Consider the following 18,686-nt stretch of genomic DNA (forward strand, 5'->3'; position numbering starts at 1 on the left):
TGATTTCTACTTCCAACTTTGCTACTTCTGAAATTTTCTTTGACCTCTCAAAGTCTGGGGAACACATCTGAAGTGACTCTTGATGAAACTACAGCATAATAACTGCCCACCTTCATGTCACTCAACAGAACAATGGACGGTATATGAGTGACGTTGACTGGCATAACAACTAGATTTCTGTAATCATATCCATATTCTAAGCAAATTGTTATGTATTTTGTGTTTTGGGGACATATGTTATGGCTAAAGACCAAACTGTGGCTAATCTTAATATTAGAGCCATATAAATCTGTTTCGAATCCATAACATTTAACATTTGCCAGGGTAGATTTGTTCATCAACTGGGCTTAAAGAGGTATAATTCACACATGTGCAGTATTAGTAAATGCTGAAATTTAATGATTTAAATATACCAGCAACTGTTGCAAAGCAGTTGTATAGCAGCATTTAACGTTAGCCAGAACCTCCCTGGCTAATGTTAAGTTTATTGAGAGAAATTTTGGAATCCCCTTCGGATGGGGGTCACAATTCCCACAACTTTTACAGGTACCAGCTAGAGTGACTCCTTATATGGCTAGTTCAGACCCTCTGCTTTTCTCTGACAATACCTGTAAAACATTGACTGGATCTAATCAGGAAGCAAACAGATTCCTCTGGAGGTTTCTGAGTCATCTGCTCTTAAAGTGGTTACCATTTGGGACCTTCTGATGCTGGATGCACAGGGTACCAGACATTCCTCCTGGCGTGTGCTCCCAGACACGGGCAGAAGACTGTTGTCGGGCCAAAGACGGAGTTAAATATACCCAGAGAGAAAGGTGGTTCCTTGGACTATCAGGAATTGGTGTTGAAGACACAGTAGAAAAAGGAATAAAAAATAATTTTAATCATATCAAAAAGCCAAACCAAGGAGGAATAGTTCATGGAACTGACAGGGTCCTGACTCAGCGGCTGGTGCTCTTCCTGTGCACAAGCCCAGCACTCCAGGTCCCAAGGCATTTATCAAATCCCACCAAGATGTTTGGGTTTTGCACCAAATTCTGGGTTTGGCTGTTCCTCGAAAGAACTCACTGATGTAAATGACTAAAAGTGAGGTCTGGGTACCCCTTACATGATTCCCCAGACCTAAAATGGGCTGACAGGCTTCTCTTCTCCAGCAGTCTTACTGTCCGTGAAATTTCCTTCCAGATTGTTACACGGAACTGAAAACAAAGGGAGCCTCAGCTGGATTTAACTCTGGAGCATGCCAAAAAGGCTTCCACTTGGCATTTTTCAAAAGAACCCATCAGAGATCATAAGAAATACAAGAACAGAGGTTGCATAGCTCGAGGTGCTTGGATATTCATTCTAGGTTCTTGTTCTTGAGAAAGTGGGTTAGGTGGGTACATGCCAAGATCCAAGTAGGTCAACCTTCCACCCTTAACCCACTTCTCTGACATCGGAGGGCTGGGAGGCCTTGTTCTCTCGCTCTGTCCCAGTCTCACATTCAGACCTCCACCAATGGCACGTTTCATAAGCTGCCAATGTTGGGGAAGCTCTTCAGTTTCTCAGGAAAGTCGTCTTTGTACAGGACAGGGTCAGCTCGGTGTTCCACCACCTTGAGAGGCATGGTCCCGAAGACTGAAGCAAACTTGTTGATGCACTCTGACCTGTGGGGTTTGGGGAGGAGGTGGGGAGGAGGGGTTTGAGCAGAATGAGAAGGATGGGGGCAGGGAGAAAAGATAATATGTTCAAGAGGCTGAGAGATAACAGCAAAATACATAATGTTCAACATCAACAAAAAAAGCTCAAGGAGCCACAGTCTGCTCCCAGGTTCTTAAAAAGGTTGACAGGTGTGGAAAAAAGAGGTGTACTGGGGGTACTTGGACTATTAGTTCGGTGGGAGAACATGAACAGGAGATGGTGCTTGGCGGCCACAGGCCTGCAAAGGTCAGAATATCTTTTCCCCTCCCCCTCAAATTCCAGTCATTCCTCCAGCTCAGTGTGAGAGGGCCTCAAACCAAGGTGGATTAGCTGCCAACAGTACTTAACCCCATCTCTGCCAGCGAAGAGAAGGCAAAGGATGGAAAGAAAAAAAAAAACTACTTGGATCTGAGCTTCAGTTTACTGAAGTTTAAAAGGAGAGGAGAGATCTTGTTCACAAAGTGATGAAAGGCAAAAAAAAAAAAAGTGACAGGGCCAAATTTTAAACAATAAATACTTCATTCATTCAACCAACATTAACGGAGGGCCTGTAAGTGGCAATCTCTGGGTATGATGTCAATCTGCACAATCTTCTGTGAAAGCTGAAGTTCACATAGGACAGCCTTCATAATTCTCATCATTTTTGTCACTTCCATGTCAGAACTGTTAGTGACAACTGCTTCAGTGCCAGTGCAGGGCAGCACCACTGGAGGAGGGGAGAGGCTGTCTCCCTATCTCCACCTCACCCCCAAAGCCAGTCTTCTCAGAGGTGAGCAGGTCAGGCATGTGTTTGGGAATGGCTCTGGTCAATCAGGCCAACTGAGTGTGACAGCTGGGTAATGAGGATGCTTCAGCACTAGGCCGGGGGAAAACAAGCCTGGAAAAGCTGCTTTTGAAGTCAAGGGGACCTCAAGGATGGATTTCAGAAAGGTCAACACTCTTGCCTCAGTCGGGCCCAGGATATCTGAGAGCGCTACAAAAAGAACAGACTCTAACTGGAGGCAGAACTTTTCACCAAGCAGGAGCTGAACGTCAAGACACAGACCAGAGAGGTCTCTTCTGTCCTCAGAGATACTGCAAGCATTGTTTCAAATTCTTTTAACCAACAAGTTTTTGTTCAAGTGCTCTGAGCTTTAGCAAGAAAGCTGTTAATTAAGAAGACTGCTATTATCAATTCTTCTCTCTTGGTCATTATGTTTCTAAAAAAATTTGTTATTATTTCATTTTGAGCCTTTAACTCATAACATTATCATGCCCACCAATACCACAAAGCAACAACTACGATTTACTGTATGTTCCAAGCTGTGTTAAAATTACTTTCTACTCACTAATAATGCACTTAATCCTCACAACAACCCTATGGGGTAGGACTATTATTCCCATTTTATAATGGAAGACTGAGATACAGAGAGGATAAATAACATGTTCAAAGGTCAAATAACTAGAAAAGGCTACAGCCAAAGCAGGCATTCTGGCTTCTAAGGCTAAAGTCTTAATTAGACGATACAAAGGTACTTACTAACACAATTCTAGGGTCCAATGAGGGGGACTGGAAATTAACAACTGCTGAGCACCTATTATGTGCCAGATAATTTACATACATATCTCATGGATTCCTTAAAGTGATCCTCCCCCATAATCATCACCCGCCTTGCCCAACTATTGGGTTTATAGTAGCCTCATGTTATGGGTTAAGAAATTAAGGTTCAGAGAGGTTAAGCAACTTGCCCAAGGACCCAGGGGTAGAACGACCCAGGGGTAGAACGTGGTGGAACTTGGTTTTAAACTCATGTTTGAGCTGGCAATAGAGCCTGCTCTTTGGATCACACTCTACCATTACACACCAGTGACTGAGTTTCCCTCCTGCTGGAAGTCTTTTGAGACTCAGGAGGTGGTGTTCCTAGTTCCAAATTGAAGGGAGACTGGGAAAAGACGGATGAACTTTAACAAAGTGAGGTGGACCAAGCATGGGACAACAGCTTCCCTCTCTTCAGATTATGGGGTCAAAGCAATGGCAGATAAAATCAAATCTCTCCAAGGTTTACTTTTGACTGTTGTTCTGCCTGTAACATGTCCAGATTCTTCTCATTTCTAGTTATGCATACAGACTCTGGCCAGCAAAGCCCAGCTGTGCCCAGCGTAGGTACTAACAAGTATGTATTAAAGAAGAATCCTGGTTCTTGGCAGAGGATAGTGGTTCCATGGCCCTGTAGAGAGTATTGAGGACAATGTCTCCTCTGTAACTAGATCTGCCAACAGGAATGGGTCACAGGCAAGAAGCCACTGGGGCTCAGGCCAGCTTGATTTGTTGACAGCTGCCCCTGGCTAACCCAGGTCTAGTGAGTACTTCTTTCTCCTTCACACAGACCCACAATGGAGAAGCGGCAGGCCTCCACCGAACGGTCAAGGTCCTTAACTCTCCTGCCAGGTAATAACAGTGCTTCCTACTTTCTTTTCACACAGGGGGTCTGGGTTGGAGAGCAGGTTAGGGGAGACAGGATTTTGGCTGTTTGCTGGTGGCCCACATGAGCTGTTGTCAGGGGTCCAGCTACCATGTCAGTAACCATTCTCCTGTATTGGTTTTCCAATCAAGTACAAACACACCAAGAGCTGCCACTGACTATCTCTGAAGTGATGAAGGTGTCTGGGGAAGAAAGAACTAATGGTTTTCTATTTTCCTCTCAAACACATACCATTACTTAAAGTAACCAGCAGTCTTTAGGACTAACGCTGGGGAAACTGGGAAGGAAACTAACATTCCCAGGCCCTGTGCTGCAGGCTTTCATGTATCACTACTTCATTTATCCCCACACATAACAGCTTGGGTACAAAGATGCTCAATAAATATTTGTTGAACCTATGAATGGACATTGTAATTTGACAGACATTAATATCCCTATGTTAGGAGATGAACAGATTGAAGTTCGGATAAGGTAAAGTCAATTTCCTTAGGTCAGACAGCTGATAAGTGTGGCAAACTCATCATTTGAATAAAGATTAGCCTAATTCAAAATACTATGTTTTTTTTCTTAAATCAATACTGTCTGCCTGTCATACTGCCCTAACCTTGGTGAAGACATTTGTCAAAATGAAGAGCAACACATGCTTCTGACTCTTAAAGAACTAACAGCGGATCCTGGAAACAGAAGCTGGGCAGTAATGGAAGCTACTCTCCTACATAACTGAGATTTCTGATCCCAGACCCCCAAATATAGGAATAAATGAGCTACTGAACCACAAAACCCAACACAAGGTCACACACACTTGTACAGTGGCTAACTGCTTTCATTGTTTTGCATAAAATGTGTATTCTGCAAAGATTATTATTAAAAATAAAACAGCTGGGCATAGTGGCTCATACTTATAATCCCAGCTACTTATGTGGCTGAGGCAGGAGGCCTGTTTGAGGCCAGGAGACCAGCCAAAGATGGGGGAGGGAAAAGGAAGGAAGGATGGATTCTACAGTTGTAACACCATCTCTTTATCTACCCAAGATGGCTTAACTCACGTCTCCTTTCCTCCCTATCTAAATGCCTTATTGAATAATTCAGTGACTCAATTTTTAATATAAATAGTTTTGTTCCCAGTTGCTAATTTATTTCCAGATTTGTTTCCCTCTATTCTCTGTGAAATTTCTCAAAAGAGTAGTTTACATTCACTAACTCTACTTCCTCACCATCGACTCATACTCTAAAACCTTTTGGCTTCATACTCTATGACATTATTACTATTTTTTACAGATGGGGATTTTGCTATGTTGCCCAGGCAAGAGTGCAGTGGCTATTCACACAGGTGCAATTGTGCAGTGGTACTGCCTTGAACTCCTAAGCTCAAGGGATCCCCCGTCTCAGCGTCCCGAGTAGCTGGGACTACAGGTGCCCACCACCACACCTGGCTATTATTTTTGTAAGATACCAACAACCATGGAATTCAAAGACCTTCTCCAGCCTGTCTGTTCCTTGCTCCTTCCATGCTTCTGAGCACTGTATGTCCTGGTTCTCTCCTGGCCTTTCCAGTGGTTGCCTCTCTGTTTTCAGTTACTCTTTGTGTCTCCTAAATGTCAGAATTTCCCAAGATTCTGCCTTTGCTTTTCTTTAGTCAACTGCTGTCTCTGGACAGATGACTGCCAAATACAGTTAGTTATCCATATCCAAGGGTTCTGTGTTTGTAGATTCAACCAACCTTGGATCAAAGATATCTGGAAAAAAACTGTATCTATACTAAACATGTACAGACTTTTTTTTCATGTCATTTTTCCCTAAACAATGCCATGTAACAACTATTTACATAGTGTTTATGTTGTATTAGGGATTGTAAGTAATCTAGAGATGATTTAAACTATAAAGAAGGATATGCAAAGGTTATATGCAAATCCTAGGCCTTTATATAAGGGACTTGCGCATGCATGAAGTTTGGTATCCTCTAGTGGTCCTGGGACAAACCCCCTATGGATACTGAGGTATGACTGGGCTCAACTCTTTTTTTAAACTTCTTTCTGAAATTCTAGTTGCACATATCTATATCTTGATATACATATATAAAAGTATATACAGAGACTGATTTGAGTAATAATAAAACTCCGGTCTTCCAAAAAAAAAAAAAAAAGGCCAGGCAGGGTGGCTTATGCCTGTAATCCCAGCACTTTGGGAGGCCGAGGTGGGCAGATCACAAGGTCAGGAGATTAAGACCATCCTGGCCAACATGGTGAAACCTTGTCTCTACTAAAATACAAAAAATTATTGCCGAGAGTCTCTGCTTCTGGCCTAGGGTTTTACTGGTTGGGATCCTAGTGATTTTTGAGGGATCACTTCAAGTGTCACCTCTTTTAGAAAGTTATTCCTAATAATGAACCTAGCAAAAAGTTACTTTTCTTTCACCTGATCAATTATAGCCCTTTGAGCCTCTCTCAGGGCACTCATCACAAATAGCATTGTTACATATACATGTAACACTATTAAGGTCCTTGACGCTGTTAAAGTCCAACAGTTAGCTCCAATCCCTCCATCAGCATCTCCTCCTAGCTACATATCCTACATATCATAACATATCCTATCGTGCCTATAATCTCAGCACTTTGGGAGCCCTAGGCGAGAGGATACCTTGAGGCCAGGAGTTCAAGAGCAGGCTGAGTAACATGGTGAGACCCTGTCCCCACAAAAAATTTAAGAACTAGTTAGCATGGTGGTACTAGGATGCACCTGTAGTCCCAGCTACTCAGGTGGCTCAGATGAGAGGATCACTTGAGCCTAGCAGTTTAAGGTTGCAGTGAGCCATGATTGTATCACTGCACAACAGAGCAAGATCCTTTCTCTTAAAAAAAAAAAAAAAAAAAACAACTTCCAAAGAGGAAGCCTCCATATCCCCCTTAGTTACTCCAGTGTCTAATAATAATTATATCTAAATTAAATCCCCCTATTGCACTTTTTTTTTTTTGAGATGGAGTTTCGCTCTTGTTGCCCAGGCTGCGGTGTGACGGCACGATCTCAGCTCACTGCAACCTTCACCTCCCGGGTTCAAGTAATTCTCCTGTCTCAGCCTCCCAAATAGCTGGGATTACAGGCATACGCCAACATGCTCAGCTAATTTTGTATTTTTTTTTTTCTTTCAGTAGAGACAGGGTTTCACCATGTTGGTCAGGCTGGTCTTGAACTCCTGACCTCAGATGATCCACCGGCCTTGGCAACCCAAAGTGCTGGGATTACAGGCATGAGCCATCACACCTGGCTCTTGCTGCATTTTAAACCTCTTTACATTTGTTAAGATCTCAGTAGTGCTAGAGGAGTTGTTTAGTCTCAGCATGAACTTCAAGGCCATCATCAGGTCAACTTTTCTCCCTATACTTCCTTTCCTGGACCATGTATCCCCACCATTTTAACTCAGCCCAATGAATGACTACTTAGTTCACTGTTACGAATTTTCCCCAAACTGTTATTTAGGTTTAAATAACAATTTCATGTACTCCAATAGAAGTCCAGTTGGGGTCTCTTCCAAAGGAGCTCTGACAGTGTATGTCACTACCCTTAACTGTGAAATACTTAGGATACCAGTGACAGTATATTATTTCACATCAACAGCTGGTGAAGGTCATGTCATTTGGGTAATGTTTATATATGAAAAAGATAAAGAGATTATTTAGAGAGTAAAACAGAGTAAAACATTACAGAATCCAGGCCAACTGAAACAACTTTCTGCACACATATGCAAAAATTCTCTAGGCTTGAAGAATTTTAATATAGCTGATAGATTTCAGAAATGAATTCTGCAAGCAGAGGCATATGAGATCTGTGAAATCTGAACTAGATATTTCATTCTAAAAGGCTACTATATCCTTATCTGAGTGCATTTTTGTCCCCTGACAAGCGCTACTGGGATGTCAGAGTTTGCTGTCTTATATAAAGAACTGTCTTCTGAAAGTATTAGGTTTGATTCAGGCACTTCAAAGCTTGGGGACTTTTGGGGTACAGGTGAGAACTATTAGGTCTAGTACAGTCTTAACGGAAGACATACATCTCCCACGCCTTTAATACTTACCTACAAGGCCTAGGATTACATTCCACACAAAGGTGTGCTTGTTGAGTAACTGACTTGAATCGAAATAAAGAGAGTATTTTAGAGTTGTCTTGCCCCTCTGTCTGTAACGTGAGGGCTTTGCTTTCGATCCTGTTCATGGCAGGCATTTCCACAGTGTCAGCAAAGGTAATTTGTCTCTGGTGGGTTTGGTTTAATTCTTCTAATCAAGCTTTTACTATAATGTGGAGCTATTACCCTGAAAAATAATCCAGTATTTCCTTGGAATTAACTAGCTTCCACTCAAATGACTGTAGATGGCTAACTGCTTAGTCCACATGGAGAATTTGGCTTCTGGAGCTTAAGGCCAGCTATACTTTTAAGACCCTTCCAGCCATTACAAATTGAGTGAGTGGCATTCCGAATTAATTCTTTGGGTGACCTGGGCTTGAACTAACCCAATTCCCACAGTGCACATGGAGGTGACTATGGCTACCAGCTGCTGTCCTTATATCTCCAACAAAGTCCCATAAACAGGCCTGAGGCAGGAAGTAGAGATCAGAGGCTAAGGCGCACTTTTGGTTGGAGGCTCACTTACCTCTCCACCATGTGTGTTTGGTCTAGCGAAAGCCCATCTATGGCTGTGCACTCAGGACACTTGAATTTCTTTCGTGGGGTTACCTGCCAGAGGAGGATAAAAACATACCTGGCTGTCAGTGTCAAGGACAATCAAATCATGCTTGTGACACCACACTGCATTCTTTTGTGTTGTAAGCTGAGATGTTGCATGTGCGTGCACACACACACAGACACACACCTCGCCATTCCTCCATTCAACTCTGTCTGGCTCAGCCAACAGCAGAACTCACAAGGGCCCAATAAAAAAGGCTTGGAGGGCTTTTGCCTTCTGTAACTGGAAAGAAGTGGTGATGACAAGCTCCTTAATTCCTGTTTAATGACTGTTTTCTCACTGCCAAGGTCCTTGTATAAACACCATTTGTTCTTGTAGCCATAAGGGCGATGAAATACAGCTTCCCATAACTTTCACCGTAACCTAGTTCCAACAGGCGCTCTTTCTCCTCTTTCCAGCTAATGGCAAATGCTATGAGCAGCACCATGCTCTTGAAGATGCCAAGCTATTCTGCAATTCCCTTGAGTCAAGAAAAAAATTGAATGGTCCCTCATACTCTGAATCTTTTTCCCTGACTCCCCACTACCCTCTCAAACTTTAACTAGTGATCTTCCTAGCAAACTCAGGGGAAGCTGCTATCCCAACCTAGTGAAGATAAATAAACAGTGAAGAGATGGAAGGGAAAGAAAGCTAGATAAGTAAGTCCAGGCTAAGAAGCATAGAGACACTGGGCATTAATGTTCAGAGTCAGCAGCCACAGCTGAAAACATGTTGAAGCATGTTAAAAAGCAAATTTGGGGCCGGGCACAGTGCTCACACTTGTAATCTTAGCACTTTGGGAAGCCGAGGTGGGTGGACTGCCTGAGCTCAGGAGTTCAAGATCAGCCTGGCCAACATGGTGAAATGCTGTCTCTACTAAAATACAAAAAAAAAAAAAAAAAAATAGCTGAATCCGGCTGAGTATGCCTGTAGAACCAGTTACTCGGGAGGCTGAGGCAGCAGAATTGCTTGAACACAGGAGGCGGAGGTTGCAGTGAGCCGAGACTGTGCCATTGCACTCTAGCCTGGTGACAGAGAGAGATTCAGTCTCAAAAAAAAAAGAAAAAAAAGCAAATTTGGGGATGGGAGGGGTCCCTTTAAAATAACTCTCACAATTTGCATTATTTTTTTTGTGTGGTCAGCTGTTCACTGAGTTATTTAGAGAGCTGGGGGACAAGGTGTGGACTGGGGCAAGTTTGGTGAGCACAGACAGTGATGTTTCCTCCTTCCCTCCTCACTTTTGTTTAATCTGGCTTCTCTCATCAGTTAATAGCATGAGGAATCAGTGGATAATGCCACACCATGCTTCCAGCATAAGCTCACCTAGGAATTTGGCTTTCTGGGCAGATTGTTAGGGAACCTGGCATTGCCCATTTTCACACATGAAATTCTAATCTAGAAGGAAAAAAGACCAAGATAATTCTACTCATATAAAGAAGGGTACCTTCTGTACCTACCTAGGGATCTTATTTGAGCAATGTCTAAATTTCAGGAATAAACAGGCATCTTTTACAGATACAAAGGCCTCTCATAGGATCTTTGTGTATTCTCAGCTTTTAATATGTTATGGGAAAGGTACTTTTAAAAACTGGTAATTGATATTTAAAAACAATTAAATTAGTTGTGTTTAGGACAACTACAGTTACATAACTGGACGAGGTGTACTATTTTCTCAACATCTAATAAAAACAAAACCAGCTACCTTAAGAAAAATTTAAACTACATCCTTTAACTAAAAGAACTAGATCCCGTATCAGCTTTGAGAATATAATTAAGTTTTTGATTTACAGATTGATCATCATAGCCTTTGTCTCTGATACTGAAGGTTAAAAACTGCAACTAAAGAAACTGTATTAAAAAAAAATGTTTAAATTGTCAAAGCCTAGCTTCAGTTTCCCAATGTGACCACATCAATCATAGAAGCTTAAACTAAAATGGAGCTTAAAGTTTATCTAGTCCTATCCTTAATTTATAGTTACAAGAACTTCTTAGGCTCAGATAATAGATATTTGCCCAAGGTCTCAAAACAAGTGAGTGACAGAGCCTCCTACCTTGATAACTGCTTTTCCCGTGACGTTGGCCACCAGGAAGTTCATGGCAATATCTTCACAGTTCATATGAGCATCTACCCAGTTCTTGATATCCCCAGGCATTTTGTAGGTATACAGGTAATTAAAATACTGTCAAGTGAGACAGAAAGAAGAAATATTCAAAAATAGCAGTTCCCTTTGGCTGATAAATAAGGGGCAGCATAGCCAAGTCATGGGGACAAGCTTTCTCTCATAAGATTAATCACAAGGCTGTATTATTAGGAAAGGTACAAGGAGGTATTAGAATGCTTTTGGTCAAGTGACCAAGCATGTTCTATATGGTCATTCTTCTACCAAAGTGTGTGCTTTTTAAAGCAGAAGAAAAATGAGTCAATTCTAAAACTACCATATATATGAAATAGTATAGAAATGCGTCAAAAAAAAATAAAGCATACATAGTCTACTACCATAAATCTCGTTAATTATAAACCTTAGTTTTTGTTTTTTTGTTTGCTTGTTGCAAAATACAAAAACCCATTTCTGGATCTAGAGACCTGAAAAATATGAGGGCAGTAGTGCTGAGCTAACAACAAACAATCGATATGAATACAGCTAAATTAAATTAACTGTGTTGAGCTGAACAGACCTTTCTCCTGACATCAGTTCTTTGCTGACAACAGACAAGTTATTATTGTTTAATTAAACCATACACTCCCAGGGAGCATTCTACCATTGAACTGAATATTCTAAAATCAAATGCATATTCCCCAATCTCTCCCTAATAAAAAAAGAGTCAAAAAGACGAAGTGATGATTCCCAGAAGAGAGGAAATACAAAAGGCTAATAAATACACAAAAGGAATTTCAATCTTACTAGTAATCAAATCAAAGTTAAGACAATAAAAATCACTTTTACTTATAAAAATACTAACTTCTTTTCTATTAAACATTTCATGCAAGAAAAGGCATGGTAAAACAGTTTTATATTTTGCTGGTGGGAGTGTAAATTCACACAAACAATACTGAAACCAACAGACACATACACACATATATGTACATACACAACATATATACATTTAGAATATTCACAACATATATATGTATATGTTGTATATGTGTATATATACGTGTATGTACATACATCTTAAAAAACCCAAAATATTCATTCCCTTTAATATAATAATTCTATTTCTAGGACTCTATCATAATGGTCATGAGTACAAACAGTTATGAAAATGGACATCAATCACTAATATTAGATATTAAGCATTATCTAAAATAGCAAAAATTTAGAAAGAAATATCCAAGATAGCAAAATAGTTATACATGACTTCTAAAGCATTAAGATAATGGTATCTTAATTATGCTAAGAAGTAACTGTTTATGAAGATATGTCAATGACATGAGAAAAGGCTCACAATACAATACATGAAAAAAGCAAGCTAATGAGAATATTTACAACTGTCTGTGTATACATACGAGTAAGTAAATAAATAAACAGCAAGCTAGAAATAGCACCTGAAAGATAAAATGCTTATCTCTAAGTGACAGGATTATAAGTAACTTTTCTTCATTCTATTTTATGTATTTTCCTATTTTCTACCATGAGCGTGCATTATTACTTGTATAATTAGAAAAAGGATAGCTTTATTTGTAAAATACTGTCACACAATATGGCTTTTATAAGCCCTCTCTGCAGGTTTGGAAAATTAAATTGGGTCAGATAAAATGTGTATCATTCTCTCAGTTTTGTCAACTTGCCCCAGGACTGTGCCCCCTTACCTTGTGATAAAAAGCTGCCCCGGTGAGCACCATGGACACTTCATTCGTCCACTCAGACTCGTACTTCCACTTATTCATCTCATGGTCCCAGAGATGCAGACGACCCGGGTAACCCACCAACCGGTCAGGAAATTCTCGCCAGACCTAAGGACAGACAAATAATAACAATCAAGTCTCAATTCAGACAGCAACCATTCAGTGCTGAGTTATCCACACAGGTATCAACAGACTTGCTAGGTTTAAACCGTTATAACCTAAGAAGGTAAGAAGGTCATAATGGGATTCTGGAGATGTTCCATCAGACAGGTGCTAGTTATTCTGCCAATACTCAAAGACAGATGCTGATTCTGACTTCTTCCCAATCTTCTTGTATGTGCTTGGGAATTTCAAGTAATGTGGGGGTAATAGCTTACTGAGTTGGGCCAAGGTAGGCAATCTCTTAACATGATTAATGAAATAGGTTCCATTCTTAATGAATTCACAAAATGAAGAATAAATGGAACCTTGCAACTCAACTGCCCTGATTTGTATTAAATTGGTGATCATGAAAACTTATAATAAAGTCTCCATTTCTTAAAAAAAAAAAAAAGCATCTATTTCTCTTGAGCATACACCCATTCTTATGACCTATTGGAAGCCTAAAGTATAGAAGGGTTGCCTCATTCTGTAATCTGTAACACAATAAAAACAAATATTTGATTTCCATATCTGGAAAAGTCCTTACATAGAGTTTTGTTGGATTAAGCAGAATTGGGTATACTGGGGATGAGGAATTTCCAATACCTTCTCCCATGTATTTCTGTATAATTTAGTTTAACCTTGAAAAGATCCATACCATGAATGAGTATGATAATTTGCTGGTTGGTCTTCGTGCCTCTTATCAGTCTCCGTTGCTAGCTCCTCAACCATCACCAGACTTCTAAATAATGGAGTTCCTGAGAATTCAGTCCTAGGCCCTATTCTCTTCTTCAAACTCTCTTTAAGTAATCTCATCTAGTTTCAATAACTTTAAATATCATCAATAATCTGGTGACCTCTAAATTTATGTTTAGCCCTGAATGTTTCTAAGATAGCCAACCATTTAATTAATATCTCCACCTGAATAAACAAACCTAACACGTCCAAAACATAACTCTTGATTCCATATCCCCAGACCAGTCATTCTCTCAATCTTCTCCATCTCAATAAATCAGCCAGCCAGTTGCTCAAACCCAAAAGCTAAGACTCAGTCTTTATTCCTTCCTTTCCTCATGTTCAATCCATTAGCAAGTCCTGCTAGATCTTCTTCTATCTCTTACCACCTCTAGTGCCATTCCCTCTAGCCCAAACCACCACTGTCCATCACCAAGATTACTGTGCTAGCTTTCTAATTTGTCTCCTTCCTGCCATTCTTGCCCTTCCAAAGCATCATTTGCACAGCATCCCTAAAAGGACCATTCCTAAAAGAATATTGGGGTATTCTGCACAGGGTAATTCAACTAGTGCATTCTATCCTATTTTATATCTATTTTAATAGAGTTATTTTCATCATCAATTTCCCTAAATATATATAAAAGTCATATGATCATATGCCAGAGCGACTAGAGGCTTCCCCAACACACAAGTGTTGCTGAGTCCAGAAAGGACACTTCATGCCACTCCCTAGGGCAGAGCCAGTGTGTTTGGGCCCTATGCCCTTTTAAGTTTCCTACGGTTGCTGTTAACAAAGAACCACAAACTGGGGGGTTTAGATCAGAAACTAGTCTTAAGTTCTAGAGGTTAGAAATCTGAAAGCAAGGTGTTATTAGGGCCATGCTCCCACTGAAACATGTCGGGAAATGTTTCCTTGCCTCTTCCTAGCTTCTGGTGGCTGGCTGTCAATCTCTGGCATTGCTTGGCTTGTAGATGCCTCACTCCAACCCTCCGTCTTCACAGGCCATCTTCCCTCTGTGCAAGCCTATCTCTGTGTCTAAATTTCCCTTTTCGATAAGGACATCAGTCTGTGAATTAGGGGTCACCTGACAACATTTTAATTTGATTAACCTCTGAAAATACCCCATTTCCAAATAAGTAATACCCCATTTCCAAATAAAGTCACATTTTGAGCTACTGAAGATCAGGACTTCAACAATTCAACCTATAGTATCACTCCCAAAATATTCAAAGAAAGGTCTCGCCCTCAAAACAAAACAAAATGGCTTCCCACTGCACTGAGAATAATATTCGAACTCCTTCACATGTCACAGAGGGCCTGCCTACTCTTCACCTCTTCTCTCACCATGTCCCCTCACTCTCCAGTGGCCCTTCTGTTCTTCAGCCACCACTAGACCTCAAGCCCTCTGCACTTGCTATTTCTTCTGGCTGGAGTGTTCTTCCAGCTCTTCCAAAGGCTTGGGTCCTTCTCATCTGTCAGGTCCCTGTTTAAATGTCAACTACTTTGAGAGGGCTTCTCGAACCTTCCTTGCTGAGGCAAACAGCACCCCCAACCAGCCACTCGTCGCCAAACCCCCCCCAACCCCATCCTTTTCTTTACCAAACTTTCACTTGCACTATTATCTTGGTTATTTATTGTTTACTATGTATTTTCCTCTTGCAGAATTTAAACTCAAAGAGGACAGAGACTGTTTTATACACTGTGGTATCCCAAGCACAAAGAACAGTGTCTGGCACTCTACAACATTCCACACGCAGTTGTCTAACGCACGATTGGGCAGAATCTCAGCAAGTAAAAAGCCAAGAATGAAGGGAATCAAAAATCCTCCTCTTTTCTTCAGAGAAAATATATACCAGAGCCAGTATACTCCTTAATTCAGGAAGGAAGCCTGCAGCAATACTGACCAGCAGTTACCATTAATTATAACGTGATATCCATTGTGTGTGAAGACCACAGTCCTACTTCCCCACTAAAGCACATGTTGTGATTTGTTTTTCCAGAAGCGGGTAGAAGGGGCATTTTTGGTGAGACACTGCATTGTCTTGTCCAGTCCTCATTGTGACCATCTCCGTGCTTTTATGGAATGTCTGACCTAGGTCTTGGGCGTGGTCTGGGATCATGAAAAGAGCTTTCATTTGTGTGAAACCAGCTCACCTAACAGGGCTCTCAAACCCACAACCTTGGCTTCATTAACACCATGTTGTAACCAACAGAGCTAATCGACCACAGGCATCGTCATAATAGCTGCAGACAAATGAATCCATGTCAAACATTTTCTCAGATGTGTAATGCTGCTGCTGTGTTCTCTCTACTCTGGGGTTTGTATTTCAGCAGATTAAAATAATATGATACTATTACAGTTTTATAGAGCCCAGAGCAGCAACACAGTATGTGAGCCATAACTTCTGTTTGTTTTGCGGGCCTGGGCAGATGCCATGAAACGCGCTGCCAGCTTCCTTTTCTCAGCACCAAGCACCTGCCTGTTCAAGTCACACCAATGCCATGATCACTGATTCATGGGGTTAAAGAGATTTCCGAAGGGCTCCAAGCACACATAACTAAACACCAGGGATGCCAAAGTGAAAGAAAAGGAGTAGGGCGTGGGGAGGGGGCATCCAATTCAGTTGGCACTTCTGCTGAAGATGGAAGTTGCTTTTCTCCCCCTGTTTACTTTGAGTCAACACAGCTCTCTACTTCATGCTAAGAAAAGCTCAAATCGCTTTCCCTAGGGATTCTTCTTTACAAGCCCCTCTTTTGCAGCCATAATAATAACATTATTATTATTGGCTCAGTTGTCGAGTCCAGTGCTGTTAAGATTTCGGTCTTCTTACTGTTGGCTGAAGTCACTTATCAGACTTCTCTCAGGGACTTAATTTGGTGACAATGGGTCAGATGCTAAATTCCACTGCTCTAAAAGGCATCAGAGGTGTCCTGAATTTCAGGTTGCTTTGGAGCCTTTATAGTGAGCGCTGTTCCTCATGCGGGGCCTCTCAGCCCTTGACTGATTCCAAGCAGCTGGATACAATCAAGATACCATCCTTGTCACTTCATCTATAACTCTGCAGCTGACTACAGGATCAAAACGGAGTGAAACAGAATGGGATGGGCCCTCTCTAATTGAGCCCTAGTGTAGTACGAAGTCGATTATGTATACAGTAAAGCATTTTCCCAGCCAGACGAGCAAGAGCTCAAACTCTACCCTGTCTCTTCATGGCTACCCACCCCTACTCTAATTCAACTTTTTTCTTTTTACCTCGGGGAAATGCTCTGGGTCAGTCTTTTGTCATTACTACCAAATGCCTTTATATATTGTGGTGTGGGCATTTGAAACTTCACAGAATATCCCTGGAGTTCCAGAAACAGTGCTTCCACAGTTATATTCAAATCACAAAGTCAATATTAAATTGTCTGTACCGTTGAAATCCTCCATATATATAGCGCCCTCATCTATTTTAAATTGCACACATTTTGGGGGACAGAAGCCTATCTCTGTTATAATAAACTCTATGCCTAAGTTAGGGACTTACCAATAATTTGGATAGTCCTTCCATTTGTGGCTATCCCACACTACTAGTCAAATGGGGATTGTAACGATGTAAAAACATCCTCTAACTGTTTCTTTCCATTCTAATTTTTATAATCTTGGTCCTCAACACCTCTTACCTGATTATGGAAATGTTCTGCTCTCTGGATTCTCAGCTATGCCTACTTGGCCATTTTCCAAGTTCTTCTTTCTTGAGCCTCCTGAGGTCTTTTGTCATGTCCCGTTACTATAGATAGGATTAAACAACTATCTTCTACCTTTGTGTAAAAGCCCACAGGAGGCAGCCTAGACTGAGTCTCACACCCTCTAGAAAGTGGACCAGAGGCACGTGGTTAAAGCAGATCCAGGAGGCTCTGCCACTGGTGCATTGTGCAACTGACCTATTCAAGGTGTGTTGCTTCCATTTTGCATCTATAAAATAAGGGGTTGGATTAAGTGACTTCTAATGTCCTTTAACAGCTAAAATCTTTTATCTTCCTCCTCACTGACCTGTTCCCAGGGAACTAACCCACCAATTGTGATCTGTTTCAAGTTGTAAGTTTCTAAACAGCATGTGCTGCATTATCTAACTTTGTTTAAAATGCCATGCACATATAAGTACCCAATAAATGGTCCTAAAAAGAGGATAATGCACTACCTTCTAAGCCAGCTTAGAGAGTGCATTTTAAACTCAGGGTGTGTGCTAACCACAGTCAGATTCAGGAAACAGACTGGGGGGAGAAGGGGGAAGGTGTAACAACAGGTGGTGCCCATCTGGGATGTTCAATTATGAAATAACGGGTCAGCACTAGGAGAAAAGCCACTCTCTGAAGTGGCTTCTACAGTCATCACACTGTCAAAGGCACAGTTCCACAGGGATATTGCTACTGGGTGAGCAATGTATCAGGACTCATGAACCAAGAGACAGACTAAGCAGTAGTGAGGGAAATGGAGTGAGGGTGCAGTCTATGGATCCAAGGCACATCAAACTGGGCAATGGCTTCGTTTCCTTCCTTGCACACACTGCCTGAGTTTGGTCAATCCTTAACCATCAAAGTGCAACACAGCTCTAAGAACCAGCACAAACCTTGCTGTCACATGCCTAGGTCAGCCAAGACAGAGCACAAGGAATCCAATATGCAAAAGCATCTTTGAATTAGTGGCCCTTCTTCCCTTCAGGTTTCATCTTGCATGCTGCCCGGATGGGAAGGGGGCAGCTGGCCGGCTTCCAATTCTGAGCTGGTTTCCACAGAGAAGCCAGTTATAGGATTCACTCTCAGCCCTCTGGGAACAAAGCTCACCTTTTATTTTTGGAATTTCCTGAAATGAAGTGGAATGGAGGGACTGACTGGCTTCATTTTCAGCTTATGCTTTTAACTACATTGGTAGTTGGCAGTTTGTATCCAGGAGGTGCTTTGAAAAAAGCCAAAGAGCCTTCATTCACTCCTGGGCCACAATTCAATGCCGATACTAGCCATCTAGAGCCAGGGAGCCCAGAAGTTGTCACGTAGAGTTCCCTAATGCTGACTAGTTTTGACAAACACATGGACAAACTGCATTATGGATTAAGATTTACCTGCGA

General features: G+C 41.4%; 1 protein-coding gene and 1 long non-coding RNA gene across 4 annotated transcripts in view; one reads left to right on the forward strand and one right to left on the reverse strand.

The window, feature by feature from the left end:
- Nucleotides 1–378: 378 nt before the first annotated feature.
- The window catches only part of EXT2 (exostosin glycosyltransferase 2), a 157,330-nt gene continuing 139,022 nt past the window's right edge, over nucleotides 379–18,686 (reverse strand). For 2 of the 3 annotated variants that reach the window (XM_009186257.3, XM_003909996.5), the window contains exons 11-14: nucleotides 12,669–12,812; nucleotides 10,909–11,037; nucleotides 8,786–8,868; nucleotides 379–1,646 (exon numbers count right to left, since the gene is read on the reverse strand). In XM_009186257.3, the coding sequence (XP_009184521.3) occupies nucleotides 1,508–1,646; nucleotides 8,786–8,868; nucleotides 10,909–11,037; nucleotides 12,669–12,812 (495 nt within the window). In that variant the 3' untranslated portion in view covers nucleotides 379–1,507. The remainder of the gene's footprint in view (nucleotides 1,647–8,785; nucleotides 8,869–10,908; nucleotides 11,038–12,668; nucleotides 12,813–18,686) is intronic. The other variant, XM_021925881.2, reaches the window with a different exon arrangement.
- Nucleotides 6,796–12,648, forward strand: LOC116269768. The gene is made up of 3 exons (XR_004177543.1): nucleotides 6,796–6,817; nucleotides 12,261–12,367; nucleotides 12,634–12,648. It is a non-coding gene; the product is annotated as an uncharacterized LOC116269768 (long non-coding RNA).

Source organism: Papio anubis, chromosome 12 (assembly GCF_008728515.1).
Source record: "Papio anubis isolate 15944 chromosome 12, Panubis1.0, whole genome shotgun sequence".
NCBI lineage: Eukaryota > Metazoa > Chordata > Mammalia > Primates > Cercopithecidae > Papio > Papio anubis.